This window comes from Phymastichus coffea, unplaced genomic scaffold, assembly GCF_024137745.1.
Source record: "Phymastichus coffea isolate CEN01 unplaced genomic scaffold, Cenicafe_Pcof_1.1 PCOF00007, whole genome shotgun sequence".
Classification (NCBI taxonomy): Eukaryota; Metazoa; Arthropoda; class Insecta; order Hymenoptera; family Eulophidae; genus Phymastichus; species Phymastichus coffea.
In genome coordinates, this window is record NW_026706818.1 from 720850 (window position 1) to 740842 (window position 19993).

The following is a 19993-nucleotide window of genomic DNA, read 5'->3' on the forward strand; positions in this document are numbered from 1 at the left end:
TTCTAGGTACTGTCAAATTTTCTGTGCTATTTTGAGGCTTATTTGAATTTTCATTTACATAATTTTCATTATTTTCAATATCATTTTTATATTCATCAATATTATCATTTAAATCACTCTCACATTTTGCATTTTCCTCAGTCTCATTTTCAGTCTCACTTTCATACTCTCTATCTTTTTTATCATCAATCTTTTCTAAACAAATTAATTAATTTCTTCGACTACTTTTACATGTCTTGCATTTGTCACTCTACCATTAATCAAAACTCTATAACCGTTTGTATTTTACCCTACTAATACTCCTAATTCAGCTTTATTATCAAATTTACTTTTTCTCAAAACTTCAGGCGTTCTAATAAAAACTCTACTTCCATAGATTTTTAAATTTGCTACATTAGGCTTTTTACCAAACAAAATTTCATAGGGTGTTTTATTTTCGACTGTGTTGGCAATTGTACGATTTTTTAAATATGCTACCGTAGTCATGATTTCTGGCCAATAACGTCTATGAATTCTGGCTTCTTTTATTAAACATCTACCTATATCCATTGCAGATCTATTATATCTTTCGGCAACGCCGTTTAACTCATGTACATATGGTGGACATGGTAATAATTCAATTCCCTTGAATTTTATAAAATTGAAAATTTCTTTGTTCAAATACTCTTTGCCATTATCACATTGGAATTTTTTTACTCTTTTATTAAATTGATTCTCGACTAAATTTACATATTTAATAAAACAACTAGCAGTTTCTGCTTTACTTTTAATGCAATAGATTTGAGCACATTTACTGTAATCATCTATAAAAAATAAAAAATATTTCTCTCCACAATACCCAGTGGTATTATGTGGTCCATTTAAATCTGTATGAATCAACTCTAAAATTTCTTTTGCTCTAGTTCTATTATTTTCAAAAGGCTGATTTGGCATTTTACTCTCTATACAAGTAGCACATTTCATATCAATATTTTCAATTTTATCGGGCAGTTCATCTAATAATTTATTCTTTACAAGATTATTCAAATATTGAAAATTTACATGACCTAAAGCTCTGTGCCATTTTTCTTTTTCAGTTAATATAGTTACATTCGAATATATATCTTTATAATTGTTTTGTACAAAGCCTTTGAGATAGTATAAGTTTTCTATTTTATTTGCAACTGCTTGGAAATTTCTATTTTTATCATAAATTTTTGCATTATTATTTTTTACTATAATAGTACAATCTTTGTCTGTAATTTTTGACGAACTTAAAATATTTTGTTTTATACCTTTAACATAATAAACATTTTGAATATCAATTTCATTCTCATTATAATATGTTTTAAAATAAGCTTTAACATTTCCAATTTTGTCGCTTTTAAAATTTTTCGATCCGGTACTTTTACATCAATAGGTATTTTCAAATTTACATAATTTTCAAAATATTTACAATCGTTTGCAATGTGATCTGTACAACCGCTATCGAGTAACCATTTAATTTCGCAACACTTTTCACTTGCACTTTGATTACACTGAATGACCTTTTTTTCACTACACACTTGTACGGACCAGGCATTCGCCTCGCCTTGGTCGTTGCTGCGTTGGGATCTTTTGTAGTCGCCTCTTTGTTGATTTGGCTGGTAACCTCTGCCTCGGTGTCCACGTTGATTTCCTCCTTGGTTCCTGTTGTCTTGCCGGGTGTTGGTATTTGGCTCTGCATGCCAGCAGTCTTGTAATGTCCGGGTTTGCCGCATATGTGGCATGTACCTCTTGTTTTTGTTGCAAATGTACTCACGTTGTTTCTTTTGTTGTCGAATTGATTTCTATTCATGTTTTTTTCTTTGATTTTTGATTTGACATAATCGACAGTTTGTTGTTCTTCGGGTATTACATCAATAAAATCTCCAATATAACTGTAATTCTATGGTAATGCTTTAATTAGATATCTCATTTTTTCTTTATCTTCTATTTTTCCATCAGCTTCTTTAAATTCATTAACTGCTTTTTCAAGCTCTATAAAAAATTCTTCAACTGTTTCATAATTTGTCAGTTTGATATCTTCTATTTTATTTCTGCGTAATATCTGCACAGCTGTTGATTTTGCAGTATACATTTTATCAAATTTGTCTAACATTTATTTCGTTGTTTTGCATTCTGAAATTTACTCTAACTGTTTATCTGACATTGTAATAATTAATATAGTTTTTGCTTTTAAATCTTTACTTTTCCACTCTTCATCTTTATCAGTGTTTCCTTTTACTCTTTTTGCTGGTTCTAAACATTCTTTATATTCTAATAATGTTAATAATCTTAATTTCCAACTTGAGAAATTTACACCATCAAAGATGGGCATAGCAATATCCTCAACTTTTGCTTGAGTAGCCATTTTAATTTCTTTCAACTCTATATTTTTATAAATCTCATTTTTCAAAATAATAACTTATTTAACTTCTTTCAAAAATACTTTTCTGATATTATTCCTCAATTCCTTTTCAATTACATAGTCTTTATCAGTGTCTAAACTTTTCTCGTTTCCCATATAGCCATATGTTTAACCTAAAAATTTGCCACGTGCTCTCTATATTCTCTCTACCGCGTGCTCGATTTTCAAATTTTTTATCTCGAAACATTGCACTTTTTCAACAATTTATTTCTGTAAAACTTTGTTCATTAGTCTTTGTTTATCACTTTCTTTATGTTTATCTATATATTTTTACTTTTCATAGTCTGTTAAGCACATTTTTCACTTTGTTATAGTCGTGACTTTTCCTATCAACATCAGTCATTTAATCACTTATTTTTACAAAAATATTGTACTTTTTCATTAGTCGAGTGCTTTTACTTTTTATTTCAATACATATTTTTCACTTATCAAGATTCTAGACTCATTCTTATTCACTTTAAACTTTTTCAGTCTAACCACGCTCTGCTACCATGTTGAATTATTGAGAGGTTAGATCAATAATTTGGTAAAGTGAATTTGTTTAAATATAATATATTGACTATGACTATGACTATATACAATGTGCTTCAGAGCACGTCTAGACTACATGGCTATTGTGTTCATACTACCTTTTTTTTTGAGTCTCTCTCAGTGGCGCTTGTATCACTCACGCATACTCACACATACATGTATTCAAGATTGGCGCATTTACATATATACAACAATCTCGAGTGTCCAGAAAATTGGGGTTAAGAGTTCGGCGTTAAAGCGTTGCAGGGTTACCAGCTCGAGGGTTAAGGAAATTGGGGTTAAGAGTTTGGGGTTACAGTGTGGCAGGGTAACCAGCTCGAGGGATAATGAATATGGGGTGTAAGAGTTACGGGTTACAGCGTGGCAGGGTAACCAGCTCGGGGATTGATGAAATTCGGGTGTAGGATTCCGGGATTACAACGTGGCAGGGTAACCAGTTCGGGGATTGATGAAGTTCAAGTGTAGGAGTACGGGGTTAAAGCGTGGCAGGTTAACCGGGTCGAGAGTTAATGAATTTGAGGTGAAGAGTTTGGGGTTACAGCATGGCAGGGTAACCAGCTCGAGGATTGACGAAGTTCAAGTGTAGGAATACGGGGTTAGAGCGTGAAAGGGTAGCCATCTCAAGGGTTAAAGGAATTCGGGTGTAGGAGTTCGGGGTTTGAGCATGGAAGGGTAACCATCTCGAGGGTTAAGGAATTTGGGGTTAAGAGTTTGGGGTTACAGCTTGGCAGGGTAACCAGCTCGTGGGTTGATGAGATTTGGGTGTAGGATTTACAGTTTAAAGGGTGGCAGGGCTACTATCTCGAGGTTCAAAGAAAACGGGTTCGGGGTGGTAGGGGATCAGGGTAACAAATGAATGCTCTGTTCACTCGCCAATGAAGGGGTAGGAGCCCCTGGTGACGGATACTGTATATTTTTGTGCTAGATTTTAACCGGAATTTCATAAACTTCATTTCTTCTGAAAAAATTTTGCAAGATAATATTTGAAAACATAGCTTTTCTTTCAGGCGACTTAGGGGGTTGCAACCCCTGTAGACGAAATCCATATATTTATCTGAAATTTGTTAAAAGAATTTTTGAGAGTTTGTTTCGTCGAAAACTGTGTAACAAAACTCGTTCCTTTGTTACCAATTCTTTGCGGGGTAAGTGAGGCACTTTCGCTCAAGGTAATTGAGGGAGAAGAACGAGGAGAGGCTGATAAATGAATTATAGAAAGACAGAAATCAAATCTCACTTACAACCTATTATTATTAATCATTATTCAAACTAAACATACGCGCGCATAACATAATCTAAATTACCGACCAACAAACTACAAATAGAACAATAAACTACTTAAGATAATCACAAATAAATATTTCGCATTTCATCCTAATACCTAATCGCGTACTTAACCTATTACAAACTTACTTAAAAACTATGCGAACTAATACCGGGTAAATTACCCGGCACGTGGGCGCCTGGACAATTCACCGGTCGCAACTTACATCACTATAAATTAAACTTAGCGCGAACCTTCAGATAGCCGGCACGTGAGTGCCAGGCTATCTCTTTCAACGCGCACCGGTCGTCGCATCAACAGAGAGAGAGAGTGTAGAGAGAAAGAAGAAAAAAAGGAAGGCTTGACCTTTTATCTCCTGTTCCTCGCAACGTCGAGAATCCTGAGCGATGCGCTGCCGCAAGAAGTACCGGGCGTCGTCGCTGGTCAGATCGCTGGTAGCTGCTGGCTGCTATCGCTGACCAGGTATCCGCAGGCGACGTTGACTCTCCTAGCAGGTGGGTTGGCTGCAGTCGCGGACAAAGCCGTTGCCGGTAGGGTTGATCTTCCAGCTATCCCAAACTGCACTCTCTGTAGGACTACTGCACTCTAGCAGGACTGAGCTTCGACTCCCTCTCTAATAGGACTAGGCTTTGACTCTCTCACGCACTAATTCTTGCGCTCGTCTTGCAGCCGCTCAGCGGCGCTCGCTCCTCTCCCTACCTTGACCTATTAGTTAGACGGCACGCGACGCGCCGCTTATCGGTCACGCGTTGCGCGCCTGCCAATCCCTGCGTGGGCCTAATACTCTCTCTCTCTCTCTCTCTCTCTCTCTCTCTCTCTTTCTCACTCTCTCTCCGCGCTCCTCAACTTTTCTTTTGCGCTCAACTGCGCTGGCCCGTTCTTGGCGCTGAAACAAAAAGACCAAGTGTTACGCGCATACTTTAATGCGCCTAACGTTGGCCAACACGCCTTGCCGAGTGGGGAAGGGAGAAACGCAGACGAGAGACCGGCACACGGCCTACTCTCGTCACAACTGTGCACAAAATACGAAAATTTCGCTGTAAAATGGTGTTGAGGGATAACTTTCGGGAGTAGCTTTCACCCTCTAATTAGTTTATTCGGCAGATCAAAACTATACATGTGTTTGGCTTTTTGAGCGTCATAGAACATGAAATAACCAGCATAATCTGCGAGTAATAACTTCTTATATTGTATTATTAACATTAAGGGGTAGTCCACCCTCGAAATAATAGATAATAGGAAAACCCCGAAACACCTCAATTTTGTTTTATCATTTTGTACCAGAATATCATTTTTAAAATTTTTTTAACATAATTTTTTGATTTTGTAAGGTAAAAATACACTTAAAGTTTATCCTCTATACAACATGGGGGTTGCAACCCCCGGGGACCAAATTGATGTGTATCTTTTACATTTTTTATAAGTTTCTTGTGTTTTTTAGTTTCATAAAAAAATATTCATTACAACTAAAGATATTTCTATAGAACTGCTTTTGGGGCTGTTATTTGGGGCTGGGTTTCATCCCTTAGATAGCTTTTTCCGACGATTACAAAAAATACGGGTCTTTTATTTTTTTACGAACTATAACATATCTCAATTGCAGAAAAATTCGAGGCGGAGGGTTGGGGTGGTTCACTAGTGAGATCTTTCCACTTTTTCGTCTCAGCTTTCTTGCCCTAATTGGTTCGAGGGCGTGGTGGGAATCGGGGGCGTGCATCCAAGGACCCTACCTCGTTAGATGACTCTCCAAGTACCATTTTCGTTACACTTTATCTCATAATTAATAGTTTATCTATTACATAAATTTTTATAAATTATTCTTAATAATAGCGCGACTTACATGATATTTAAATATATTTTATGCAAAAATTTTAAATTCCAGCTGTTTGTAAGTTGTAACTTAATTAATTGACTCAATTTGTTGTTTTAAATAATATGTAATGAAAAAGGAAAATTTTTGCATTATTCATGGGTTGTACCAGTGTTGTTTACATAAAACTTGGTATATTCCTAACTTAAATTAGTTATCGAGTGAAAACTATCCAATTAATTTATTGTTCGGAAATTGTGTTTTCGATTTTTGTTGGCCCTTTGATTTACTTAATTTTTACATAATTAATTTTAAAAGTTGGACAAAAGTCGTTAAAAAGTTATATTTGTTATTTTAACTATTGAAATCAATTTTATTTATTACATACACAATTTTAATTTGTGTCGCATAATGGACTAATATATTTCTGTTCATTAATGTAATTATCTCTTGAATATTTATTAAGTTTTCTAAATTATTTATAAAAAATAGTTTCAAAACTCCCGGATATTTTCATTAATTGTGCTGAAATTATGTCTCTGAACAAAAAACATGCGGAAAGTTTTGGAGAGCTGCGAATTTTTCCTATCATTTTGTTATTTTATTTATTTATTTAAAAATATTGTCTGATTTTCTTTCCTATAGTAAATTTTTTTGTCTTCTAAAAGTGGAAACTCTTGGGGGAAACCGTATAACAGGATGAAGATAAAATTCCGCAGCCTCCTTACTCTATATTCAAACCTACAAAAAAATACTTTACGACTTTTCGGAGGAAAATCGGAACGTGCGCGACAAAAAGAGCATGTTTCGACTTTGAATTTTTTGCCTTTCTTTATTTCAGCTTGAAATGCTCTCCTTATGCTCACTCCTAGATTAAAACCTAAGTTGCACGTTAGACATACACAAAAAAAACATTTTCGCTTAATTAAACGGTCTGACGTTATACATGAGACATGTGTCAGCGAAATTCGTTCCAAAATTGCTTAATTTTGATTAAAAGAACCGTCACATGACTATCGCTCAAGAGATGCTAAATGAAGTCAATAAAGATCCTGATTTTCTCAAAAGGGTATTAACTGATGATGAATCGCGGGTATATGGTTATGATGTTGAAACTAAAGTCCAATCGTCCCAATGCAAGACTCCAGAATAGCCAACACCCAAAAAAGCACGCCAAGTTCGATCACATGCCAACGTTTTGCTCACTGTCTTCTTTGATTATCGTGGCATAGTTCATCAGGAATTCTTATCACAAGGTCGTACGGTCAATAAGGAGTATTATTATCTTAAAGTTATGCGTCGTTTGCGAGAAGCAATACGCAAAAAACGTCCAGAACTTTGGAAAAACAGTTCGTGGATTTTGTATCACGGTAATGCACGTGCTCATTCATTGATGAATAATTAGGACCAACTAACTTGGATTCACTAACCAAAAATACATATGTAATAAATAATTGTCAAGACTTTGATTATAAATACACATGTGAACCGTTTTACTGTGCAGACTGATTTTGATGTTGATTACTCACTGCTTACCGGACCTAGAATTATTCGGACGTTTTTGTCAATCTTACGCAATAGATTTTTTTACGGTTATTTTTTTTTTATTTGCTTTGCCTACCTTTTATATCAAAAAGTTATGAGCCAAGAAGGCTCCCGCTATACAAAATAAGATGTTAAACGTAACATACTGTCTTGATTCCCTTATGATTTGATTAAATGATAAATTTTGTAATGATGGATCAAAGGGAAAAAGTGATAGATGGAAAATCACTTGATTTTAATTATATTCATGAACGTTTCGTCAGTACATTTGCTGACCTCTTCAGGCTTGATTAATAAAAAAACAACAAATTATTAACAATAAAGATTTCACAAGTAATTTTAAAAGTATATAGTTATAAGTATATGAGTATACCTGATTTCTCTCCTAGTCAAATTATTATAAGCTAAAACGAATAACTCGTAGCACAGTCAAAATTAGAGCGAAAAATCAAGTATTTCAACTCATATATATACTCTTCATCTATTGTCCCTTCCTCATCGATCTTAATAAAGGCTTATAGGTGCGACTAAGATATTGTATATCCTCTTTTCTATTTAACGTATTTTTATGTAAGCCAATGTGTAACACTTCGGATATTCATCGTTTCTTATAATTCTTTTCATAATCCAATATGTTAGCTTTTTTCCAGTCAAATTCGGGTGAGAACGTTCTTCTATGTGTAGCTACTACTGTATCTGAATCAATGTTTTGTTTGTGTTCGTTTAATCTAATTTTTAATGAACGTTTACTTTCACCTATATAGATCGCTGAACATTGTATGCAATTAAAACTGTAGACAATTCCAGTTTTGTCTAATAAATCAGATTTGTCTTCTCCTAAATGGATAAACTCCTGTAATGGTTTTTGTAATAACGGGATAGGCATAACGCTATGTTTTTTTAACACAGATGAACATTTTCTGAACATGTTGCAATTATTAGGAATAGCGACTCTAGGTAATTTTTGATTTTCTAATTTTTTCGAATTATTATTCCCTTTTTTGTATTTATTGATACGTTTTAGTATATGTTTTTTGATAAATAAAGATGGATAATTATTCTTTGTCAGAATATTAGTAATAATTTTTAAATTGATGGAATGAAATTTTTTTTCAGCAAGTAAAAACACTCGGTCAACTAAATTTGAAACTATATTAACTTTTTGATAAATTGTATGTTCTGAGTTAAAATTCAAAATTCTGTCAGTTTGTGTTGTTTTCCTAAACCAGTCAAATTCTAATTTATTATTATTTCTGATTAAATTTAAGTCAAGAAACGGAATAAAATTATTCTTTTCAATTTAAAACGTAAATTGTAGTCTATTATGATAAGAATTGAACGTCTCGATAACTAAATCAATTTTATCATTCGGAACGCACATCAAACGGACACAACTATAGCAAAATGCTATGGATTACCAAAAATTCATAAAGAAAACGTGCCGCTACGTCCAATAATTTCGTCAATTAATAGCCCTACTCACAAATTAGCAAAATTATTATATAGTACACTTAAAACAGTTATATAAAACCTAACTCTCACATTTTAAACAGTGGACAGTTAAAACAGAAATTGAAAGATATTTTTATTCCAAACGATCATGTTTTAATATCATTGGATTTAAGTTCCTTATTCACATACATATCGTGTGATTTAGTCTTAGAAGGATTGGACAAACGTTATGAACAAATTATAAATTGTGAGTTTCCGATAGAAGAGATTCGGAAAGGTATACAATTTTTATATAATAACACATATTTTGTGTTCAACAAAATTTATTATAAACAAATATTTGGAAGCCCAATGGGCTTACCTATCTCTCCTTTACTTGCTGATATTGTTATGGAAGACTTAGAGAAACATTGCTTGAGCGTGTTGCGGAATGAATATCAAATTAATCCGTTTTCTAATACAGATACCTTGATGATACTTTGATGTGCGTTCCGAATGATAAAATTGATTTAGTTATCGAGACGTTCAATTCTTATCATAATAGACTACAATTTACGTTTTAAATTGAAAAGAATAATTTTATTCCATTTCTTGACTTAAATTTAATCAGAAATAATAATAAATTAGAATTTGACTGGTTTAGGAAAACAACACAAACTGACAGAATTTTGAATTTTAACTCAGAACATACAATTTATCAAAAAGTTAATATAGTTTCAAATTTAGTTGACCGAGTGTTTTTACTTGCTGAAAAAAAATTTCATTCCATCAATTTAAAAATTATTACTAATATTCTGACAAAGAATAATTATCCATCTTTATTTATCAAAAAAATATACTAAAACGTATCAATAAATACAAAAAAGGGAATAATAATTCGAAAAAATTAGAAAATCAAAAATTACCTAGAGTCGCTATTCCTAATAATTGCAACATGTTCAGAAAATGTTCATCTGTGTTAGAAAAACATAGCGTTATGCCTATCCCGTTATTACAAAAACCATTACAGGAGTTTATCCGTTTAGGAAAAGAAAAATCTGATTTATTAGACAAAACTGGAATTGTCTACAGTTTTAACTGCATACAATGTTCAGCGATCTATATAGGTGAAAGTAAACGTTCATTAAAAATTAAATTAAACGAACATAAAAAAAACATTGATTCAGATACAGTAGTAGCTACACATAGAAAAACGTTCTCACACGAATTTGACTGGAAAAAAGCTAAGATATTGGATTATGAAAAGAATTATAAGAAACGATGAATATCCGAAGTGTTACACATTGGCTTACATTAAAATACGTTAAATAGAAAAGAGGATATACAATATCTTAGTCGCACCTATAAGCCTTTATTAAGATTGATGAGGAAGGGACAATAGATGAAGAGTATACGAGGGTCGTTTGAAAAGTCCGTGCAAAGTCAGAGAGATGACTCTACTAGTGCGTATCAAGGTTATTTTCAGTTAATGGCATATCTTGGAAGAGCATACACCAAGTTTCAGCCAGATCGGCCAATTACTTTGCATTTTACATTCGTTTCAATCTAAGAAATCGAGTGGTTGTAAAAAAATGAACGAAAAAGAATTTCGTGTATTGATTAAACATTACTTTTTCAAAGGCCAAAGGCCTCAGGAGATTAAACAGAAGCTTGATAGACATTATGGTGATTGTGCATCTTGGATTAGAATGGTTTATAAGTGGTTTCAAAATTTTCGGAGGAGCCATATGAGCACAAAAGACGCTGAACGTTCTGGACGCCCTGTTGAGGTTACCACTTCAGGAATCATTGATAAAATCCATGATATGGTGATGGCTGACAGAAGAGTGAAGGTGCGTGAGATTGCTAGTACTGTAGGCATCTCGAGCGAACGGGTACATAATATTTTGTATCAACATTTGGACATGAAAAAGCTATCCGTTAGATGGGTGCCGCGATTGCTCACGATTAACCAAAAACGAGATCATGTGAAGTGTTGCAAGAATGGTTTGCAGCTCTTCCAGCAAAATCTGCAAGACTTTAAGCGTCGTTTCATCACTGTAGATGAAACATGGATACATCACTACACTCCTGAGACCAAAGAACAGTCTAAACAATGGGTCACCAAGGGGGAATCTGCTCCGAAAAAGGCGAAGACAATTCCTTCGGCCGGGAAGGTTATGGCGACTGTCTTTTGGGATTCGGAAGAAATAATCTTCATCGACTATCTGGAAAAGGGTAAAATCATTACAGGCGAATATTATTCATCGTTATTAGATCGTTCGAAAACCGAGTTGCTAGAGAAACGTCCACGATTGGCCCACAAAAAAGTCCTCTTCCACCACGATAATGCGCCAGCTCACGCCTCAGCAGTTGTGGCCGCAAAACTGATAGAGATAGGGTTCTAACTCGTTTCACATCCCCCCTATTCTTCAGACTTGGCTCCGTCGGACTACTATTTGTTCCCTAATATGAAAAAATGGCTTGCGGGGAAAAGATTTTATTCAAACGAGGAGGTGATTGCAGAAACGAATGCCTATTTTACAGACTTGGAAAAATCCTATTATTTGGAAGGGATTAACAAACTAGAGCAGCGTTGGATGAAGTGTTTAAGCCTAAAAGGAGACTATGTTGAAAAATAAAAAAGATTCATTAAAAAAAATCAAGCAGCTTTTATTTTTGCACGGACTTTTCAAACGACCCTCGTATATATGAGTTGAAATACTTGATTTCTCACTTTAATTTTGACTGTGCTACGATTTTTTCGTTTTAGCCTATAATTATTTGACTACGGGAGAAATCAGGTATACTCATATACTTGTAACTATATATTTTTAAAATTACTTGTGAAAACTCTATTGTTAATAATTTGTTGTGTTTTTTTTATTAATAAAGCCTGAAGAGGTCAACAAATGTGATGACGAAACGTTGCTGAATATAATTAAAATCAAGTGATTTTCCATCGATTACTATTTCCCTTCGATCCATCATTACAAAATTTATCATAAAATAAGAGGTTATTATTAAACTTAGTGAGCTGGAGGCATGCGTGTATCTATTGAAAGGCTAGGAGATAAGGAGATTTTCACGTTTGTATGTTTGTAGATATTTTTTAGCACAATACATACTCAAAAGCCCTGTCGATTTTCAAAGCGTTCAATCAAGCCGATTTTCCAGATCGAATCGTTTAAAAAGAATAAAAGGAACACGTTTTTGTTCCTTAAAGATCAATAAATGATAATAATGATTAAAAAAATTTTTGTTTGTCCAAATATTGTTTTTAAAAAACAATATTACATTATGTTTATTATTTATCGGTCTTGGTATACCTTAACTTTATTACCTAAAAAAAATTTCAATAACTTAAAAAAATGTATACGTCTGATCTGCACCCATTATTGGACCTACGGTATTCATGCGATTTCTTTATGTAAACGATTTTGTTACTTTCTGCGCAGAAAGTTGATTTTTTATAGTTTTTTTTAACTAACTTTTTTCCGTTTTTTAGAGTTAAAAAAAAAATTAATAAAAATGTTTACAGACTTTGATTTTTTTACATGTTTGGAATCACGTCTCATCGGCATTTTTACTTTTGGGCGTTCTGTGGGGAATGCAACCCGTCTGGGAAAAAGGAACTCAAATTAGACTAACATATGTAATCAATGAAACGCTGGTTTTTATAAATTAGATAGTGTTTGTATTTGTTTGTAGAAAATTTCTCACATCGAAATTGAAAAAAATGTTAATACTGCAACGGTAGTCGATTCAATTAATCGATCTGTTCGCGATTCTGTTACTCGCGCATTAGTTCTAACGATTAAGAGAGAGAGAGAGAGGAGTCGCGAGCGTTTGAAATAGGCAGTTACGTCTCAGCTGTTTTCGCGACAATACCGCCAAATTATTTCGCATTGTGTTTTGCCGATTATAAAATTTTCTGAGACGATTTTACGTGCGTGAGTGCAACGGCATTACCGCGGCAACAAGCAGCAGCAGTGCAGAAGTAGCAAATTGTAGCGGATAAGAGAGCGAGGCAGCGCAGCAGATTTATTGGAGGAGTGTCGGCGGTTAATTTTCTTTCGTTAATAATTACGGCTAATCACCGTAATTGCACCGCAGGGTAGGTGCACCTCCCTTTATTATTGCGTGACAAAATACAGTCGAAGGTATTTTGTCAAACGCCATATCGAATCTTTTTGTATTCGCGCCGAACGTTAGTTTCGCGGTAATTTTCGAATCTTCTCTCTCTCTCTCACCGAATATTAATAATTCATTGTAAATCCTAATCGCGTGCGTTAGTCTTTCGACCCATAAAAGACTGTAGTTTTTATTAATTACAGTTAGTTAATTTTATTCACCGATTACGTCATTTCATTTCCTATTAGCTTAAGCGATTTATAAAGGCTTAGGTTTTAATCCGATTTCATCTAAGGGATTAAGCCGATTAGGCATAAAGTCACTCACACCTAAGATACATCGAGTGTCACAAGTCAAGTGACTTAAGGTGAGTTCAACTCAGTTAGAAAGAAGACACCAAAACGAAATCATCTGACGTAAAGGTGAATACAAGTTCAACTATACGTGTTTAACGGAGCGGCGGTTAGCTCTGCATCATAGGAGTTTGTTCTTAAATAAATTTTCCATTTTGTTAGATAACCTCCCTCATTACAATACTTACTAAAATATAATTATAACGATTATTATAATGATCTCTCAGTACAGAGACGATCAATTGATAAATATCTTTGTACTCAGAGATCATAATTTTATTTACTTAAGAACGCTGTCTTGAAAACCACTTTTATTTAGATTTTCTCCTTCAAATCTTGAAATCCAGATTATTTTTTATCTACACAGCAGAAAAAAATACGTGTGTGTATACGAAGCGTGTTCAAAAAGTAAGATGACTTTTCAAATTTCACGGGAAACGTACTTTCGATTATCGATTTTTTTGTTTTGTTATGTTGGTACACTCTGCCCAAACATCTGTACCAAGTTTCAAGTGTATAGCATTTTTTGTTTGGTTGTGAGAGGCGTAAAGGTTATAAGTGTTTTGCGTGCTCGGTGATTTCTTGCTATCGAAAAATATGGATCAAAGGATTTGCATCAAATTTTGTGTAAAAAATAAAATAAAGTGCTCCGAAACACTTGAAATGTTGACGGTGGCATACGGTGAAACTGTTCTGAGTAAAAAAAATGTTTACAAGTGGTACAAACTCTTCCAAGATGGCCGGGAAGATGCCAATGACGAACCTCGCTCTGGACGCCCAAGCACGTTAACAACTGATGAAAACGTTCAAGCAGTGAAGAAAATTGTTCTGAAAAATCGTCGAATCACTATCAGAGAAGTTGCTGAGGATGTTGGTATATCGCTTGGCTCGTGCCATGAAATTTTTTCTAACGTTTTGGGCATGAGACGTGTGTCAGCGAAGTTTGTTCCGAAATTGCTAAATTTTGACCAAAAGAACCGTCGCATGAGCATCGCTCAAGAACTGTTGAATAACGTCAACGACGACCCAGATTTACTCAAAAGGGTCATAACTGGTGACGAATCATGGGTATATGGTTATGATATCGAAACCAAAGTACAATCGTCTCAATGGAAGAGCCCAGATGAGCCAAGACCGAAAAAAGCACGCCAAGTTCGATCAAATGTCAAAGATTTGCTCACTGTTTTCTTCGATTACCATGGCGTGGTGCATCAGGAGTTCTTACCATATGGACGTACGGTCAATAAACAGTATTATCTTGAAGATATGCGCCGTTTGCGAGAAGCAATACGAAGAAAACGCCCAGAATTGTGGAAAAATAATTCATGGCTTTTGCCTCACGATAATGCCCCTGCTCACTCATCTTTGCTTGTGAGAGATTTTTTGGCCAAAAACAACACCACAATCATGCCTCAGCTACCATATTCACCGGATTTGGCCCCATGTGTCTTTTTCTTGTTCCCAAAACTAAAGAGATCTATGAAAGGACGGAGATTTGCAACGATTGAAGAGATAAAGACTGCATCGCTGGAAGAGCTGAAGGCTATTCCGAAAAGTGCTTATGAGAAGTTCTTTGAGGATTGGAAAAACCGTTGGCATAAGTGTATTGTATCTGAGGGGGATTACTTTGAAGGGAACAACATAAATATTGATAAATAAATAAATATTTTTTCTTAAAAATACAAAGTCACCTTACTTTTTGAACACACCTCGTATATACTCGTAATTAATAAAAATAGTAGAACATATGATAATAAATACTCGCGCTTAATTACGTAGGTAAATAACTCTTACCTCTCCGGTTGCTCAAACAAGAGTCAAGTTCATTATTTTCTCTATTTCACAACTACGTTTCCTTGTAAAAGCAAAGCTATAATAGGTATCTTTTGTATTATAACTTTCTTAAATAACAAATATAATATAATTTCATACGCATTATCTCTATTATAACGGAAACAACTTTAACCCCTTAAATGGTAAAACTTTTCTCACTTTTAGTGCTAAAACTGGCAGCCAAAGTTCATACTTCTAGATGTATGTGAATATGATTCCTAAGGATTTTCGGACCCGCTGAATTCATTTCCATAGTTATTTTTAACCAACAACCTACCTAAAGGATTAAAAATAGGGATTAGGGGGGAAATTTTGATTGTGTTTCTTTTTCTTGAATTTTACGCTTTTTAGAGACAGCTATTAGTTTTTTTGGAATTGAAAATAAGGGTTAAAAGCAAGAGTCAAAATAAATTTTTTTTTATAAATATAAATTTGTTTTGTTTTTTTTACTTGTAAAATATATTTAAAATATACTATTTATATTTGTTGCTCATGCTTCAGTATTTCATAATAAATATATTTTCATTTGCAGAAGAATGATTAGAAAAAACCATTTTATGATTACAAAAACAATTTCCTCGCTTCAAATTCTACTTCCCTTTTGCTGATTTTGTAGTCGAATATAATGATAGAAATATGATCAGTACTCGTACACTCAAAAACCCTTAAAAACATTAGTTATAACTACATGCATAATTATATATGATATTGGCGGATACCAGATTTAGAGAAAAATGTTGCAATGCTCATGTCAGATTAGAATTTAGTAACCTCAAAAATAGTTATATACCAAATTTAGTTCACATCCAATACAAATTATAAAAGTTATTCACATATGTACATATATGATCCATTGTTAGTTAAAGAGTTAAGAATCGTTGATGATATCTAAAGGTATTTAGATACTTTCTTTGTACTATTTAAATTATAGACATAAGAGCGAAACTTTTGTTTGTATAACGGCAAGAATTTTCACATTCTTTTGTTATTACACTATGCAAAATTAAGAATACTAATGAAAATAATATATTTATATATTGAATTAATTCTGAGTTAAATTGAAATGTGGTACATTAATATATATTTAGTTTAATTAATTATTTTATTTACCTTTATCTAAATTTTTTTCTAGCTTACATAACGGTATAATACAGTTATATGACTACCGTATGTGCACCTTGCTCGATAAATTCGATGAACATGATGGGCCAGTGCGAGGAATTTGTTTCCACAATCAACAACCTCTTTTTGTTTCGGGAGGAGATGATTACAAAATAAAAATTTGGAATTATAAGCAACGAAAATGCATATTTACTCTCCTGGGACATTTAGATTATATAAGAACAACTGTTTTCCATCATGAATATCCTTGGATATTAAGCGCGTCAGATGATCAAACGATTCGAGTTTGGAATTGGCAAAGTCGAGCATGTATTTGTGTTCTGACAGGGCACAACCACTATGTAATGTGTGCTCAGTTTCATCCCTTTGAAGATATCATAGTGTCGGCATCACTTGACCAAACAGTTAGAGTATGGGATATTTCAGGATTACGCAAAAAAAATGTCGCACCTGGACCTGCGGGTTTAGATGAACATTTGAAGAATCCTGGTGCAACAGATTTGTTCGGACAAGCTGATGCTTTAGTTAAACATGTTTTAGAAGGACATGATCGTGGCGTAAACTGGGCTAGTTTTCATCCAACATTACCATTAATTGTTTCTGGTGCAGACGATAGACAGATTAAAATGTGGCGAATGAATGACTCTAAAGCGTGGGAAGTTGATACATGTCGCGGTCATTATAATAATGTGTCTTGTGTATTATTTCATCCTCGTCAAGATATAATACTGTCAGATTCAGAGGACAAGAGTATTCGCATTTGGGATATGACAAAACGAACATGTTTACATACTTTTCGTCGAGAACATGAAAGATTTTGGGTACTTGCAGCTCATCCAACATTGAATTTATTTGCTGCTGGACATGATTCTGGCATGATAATTTTTAAATTAGAGAGAGAACGACCTGCATTTACAGTATATGGAAATGTACTATATTACATTAAAGAACGGTTTTTACGCAAATTAGATTTTAGCTCAGCTAAAGACAGTTCTATTATACAAATTAGAGGAAGCGGAAAAATTCCCGCTCATAGTATGTCATACAACCCAGCCGAAAATTCAATACTAGTATGCACTAGGGTATCAAATATTGAAAATAGCACTTATGACTTATACATTTTACCATCTGATAATGATAATACAGAACCTGATGCTAAACGAGCCTCTGGGATAACCGCTATTTGGGTAGCTAGAAACCGCTTTGTCGTTCTGGATAAGCACGTCAGTACATACTCAGTAAGTAAATATTTATTTATTTACTATAATTTATTTACTATAAATATTTATTTATTTATCTTATAATGTACAAGTGGTTAATTAGTACGAAATAGTTCACCACCAGCTTACAGAAGAGGAATTTCTTCTTGATTAGTTGGGAAATCTTTTCTCATTTCGTCTTTATTATACTCAAATACTGTAAACTTAATCTTAAAAATATAATAATTAGTAACAAAGCTATATTACATCATGCATCATAAAGACTATTAGACATTATTTGCCATCTATTTTATAGTTTTAGTTTTATATTTTTTTTAAATCACGTAAATTGTAAGTCTTTGGATAATCTATAGAATATTTTAATAGCAATAACGTAACTCCTATTTTTGTATGTTGTTTTGCTAATACGAAGGTCAAAAGATAAGTCCAGAGTTTCTCAATGAAAATGTTTCATGGTGACCAAAATTTTTTTAAGTCAGGACACTTATTAACTTATAGTTTATTTAATTACAACTTATATGTTACATTTGGTTTTCATTTCTTACATTATTATTTGTACGTATTGTCCAGTTTGTGTAGTTGATAATGTATGTGTTTTGTGTGTGTATATGTGTGTGTATGTGGTTTGTGTATATGTGTTCGTATGTAGGTGTGTCTGCAACTCTTGCATCTCCGTCGTCTGCGCCAGTCTGTTCAGCTTTTCTTCCTATTTTTCTGTTGATTAATCATCTCTTCCTCTCTCTCTCCGAGATCTGCCTTTTTCGCTCTTCTGTTTTTCTCCTTCTTGCTTATTTTCTTTTCAACTTCTTCCTTTGTTACTTTCTTTTGCCATTTCACCTTTGCTTTTGCTCTCGTTCTTGCTAATCATTTCATCTGTCTTTCTCCTTATTAGGGCTTTGACACCTTTTGACCATTTCCTATCGCTCCCTCTGCCTTTCATTTCCTAAACCTCACTTATTTTCTTTATTATCTTATAATATGTCTTCTTGTTTTCCTTTTTCTTTCTCTACTTCGATTCTTCTTCTTTTCCATTTTTGCTCCTGCATCCAATACCTGCTTCCTCTCGCTTGTGTAGTTGCTAGTACTTGTGTTTTGTGTATGTGTGTGTATTTTGTGTGTATGTTTGCGTATGTAGATGTGTCTGCGAGTCTTGCGTCTCTGTCTTCTGTTTCCTTCTGTCCTTAGGATCTTGAAATTTGATCTTCTTGTTTTTCTTTTTCTTCTCTTCGTTTCTTCTTCTTTTCCATTTTATCTCCATCATCCACGCTATCTTTTCTTTGCTTCCTATTATTATTTTTTCCCATTCTTCCCCTTCCTTTCTAATTTCTTCACATTTTTCGACTATGTGCTTCCAATTTTCTTCCTCTTTCATACACATTCTGCATCTCTTATTTTCTTCTTTTTCCCAATACCTGCTTCCTCTCGTTTCATTACCGAACCTAAACCTTTCCCTTATTTGCAGGCCTTTTATTCTTTCCTCTCCTTGAATTTCCTTTAACCTATACCTTTTCATTTCTTCTTTCAGCTCTTTCCACTCGTTTATGTATCTTGATTTTTCTAGTTTTTCTTTTAGTTCTTTTTCATCTTGTTTCTTCAGCTCATCTCTTATTTCTTCCCAAAACTCTTCCCTCATTTCATCTCCCTCTTCCCTCTCTCTGTATATTTTACTTTTTTCCAGCCTTTCCTCTCTCTCCTCCTTACTCTTTTCATCTTTTTCATTTCTTTCTCTTTTCTTTAGTTCTCTGCATGCTTTTTTTTTTATTGACCCATGTCTTTCTTGTCTTATTTTGTTTTTATACCTCATTATTCTTTCTAATGCTGTTTCTTTCATTTCTTGTCTTCCTGTTTCCCATCGTATTAAATAACTTGACGTGTTTCTATCTAATCCAAATACCCAGTTTAAGCATTTTAGTTGTAATCTCTCTATTTCTTCATATCTCTTCTATCCCCAGATTTCTGCTTGATACATAATTACGCTTTTCGCCAGTGCGTCGAACAGGTTCATCCTTAGCTCCCAATTTTCTCTAAATAGCTTTTCTCCTAGCCCCCATAGTCTTCCGAATCAGATATTCATTTTTCCTTCTACCTTCTTTATCTGCTTTTTCTTTCCGTTATTTCTGCTTAATACATATCCCAAGTAGTTGTACTCTTTAACCATCTCTATCTTCTCACCTTTCCATTCGAATTCTTCTTCCTTCCTCCTTCCTCCTCCTCTCCTACATTTCATCATCTTTGATTTTCCTACATTGAACTCTAATCCCCTTTCTTCCAGGTATATTTTTAATTTTTTCAGCATTGCTTTCA

At 33.9% G+C, this 19993-nt stretch overlaps 1 protein-coding gene across 2 annotated transcripts in view; it reads left to right on the plus strand.

Moving 5' to 3' along the window:
• The window catches only part of LOC131669101 (coatomer subunit alpha), a 174728-nt gene that overhangs the window by 38887 nt on the left and 115848 nt on the right, over nt 1–19993 (plus strand). For both annotated transcript variants that reach the window (XM_058943736.1, XM_058943745.1), the window contains exon 3: nt 16480–17707. In XM_058943736.1, coding sequence (XP_058799719.1) covers nt 16480–17707 — 1228 coding nt within the window. The remainder of the gene's footprint in view (nt 1–16479; nt 17708–19993) is intronic.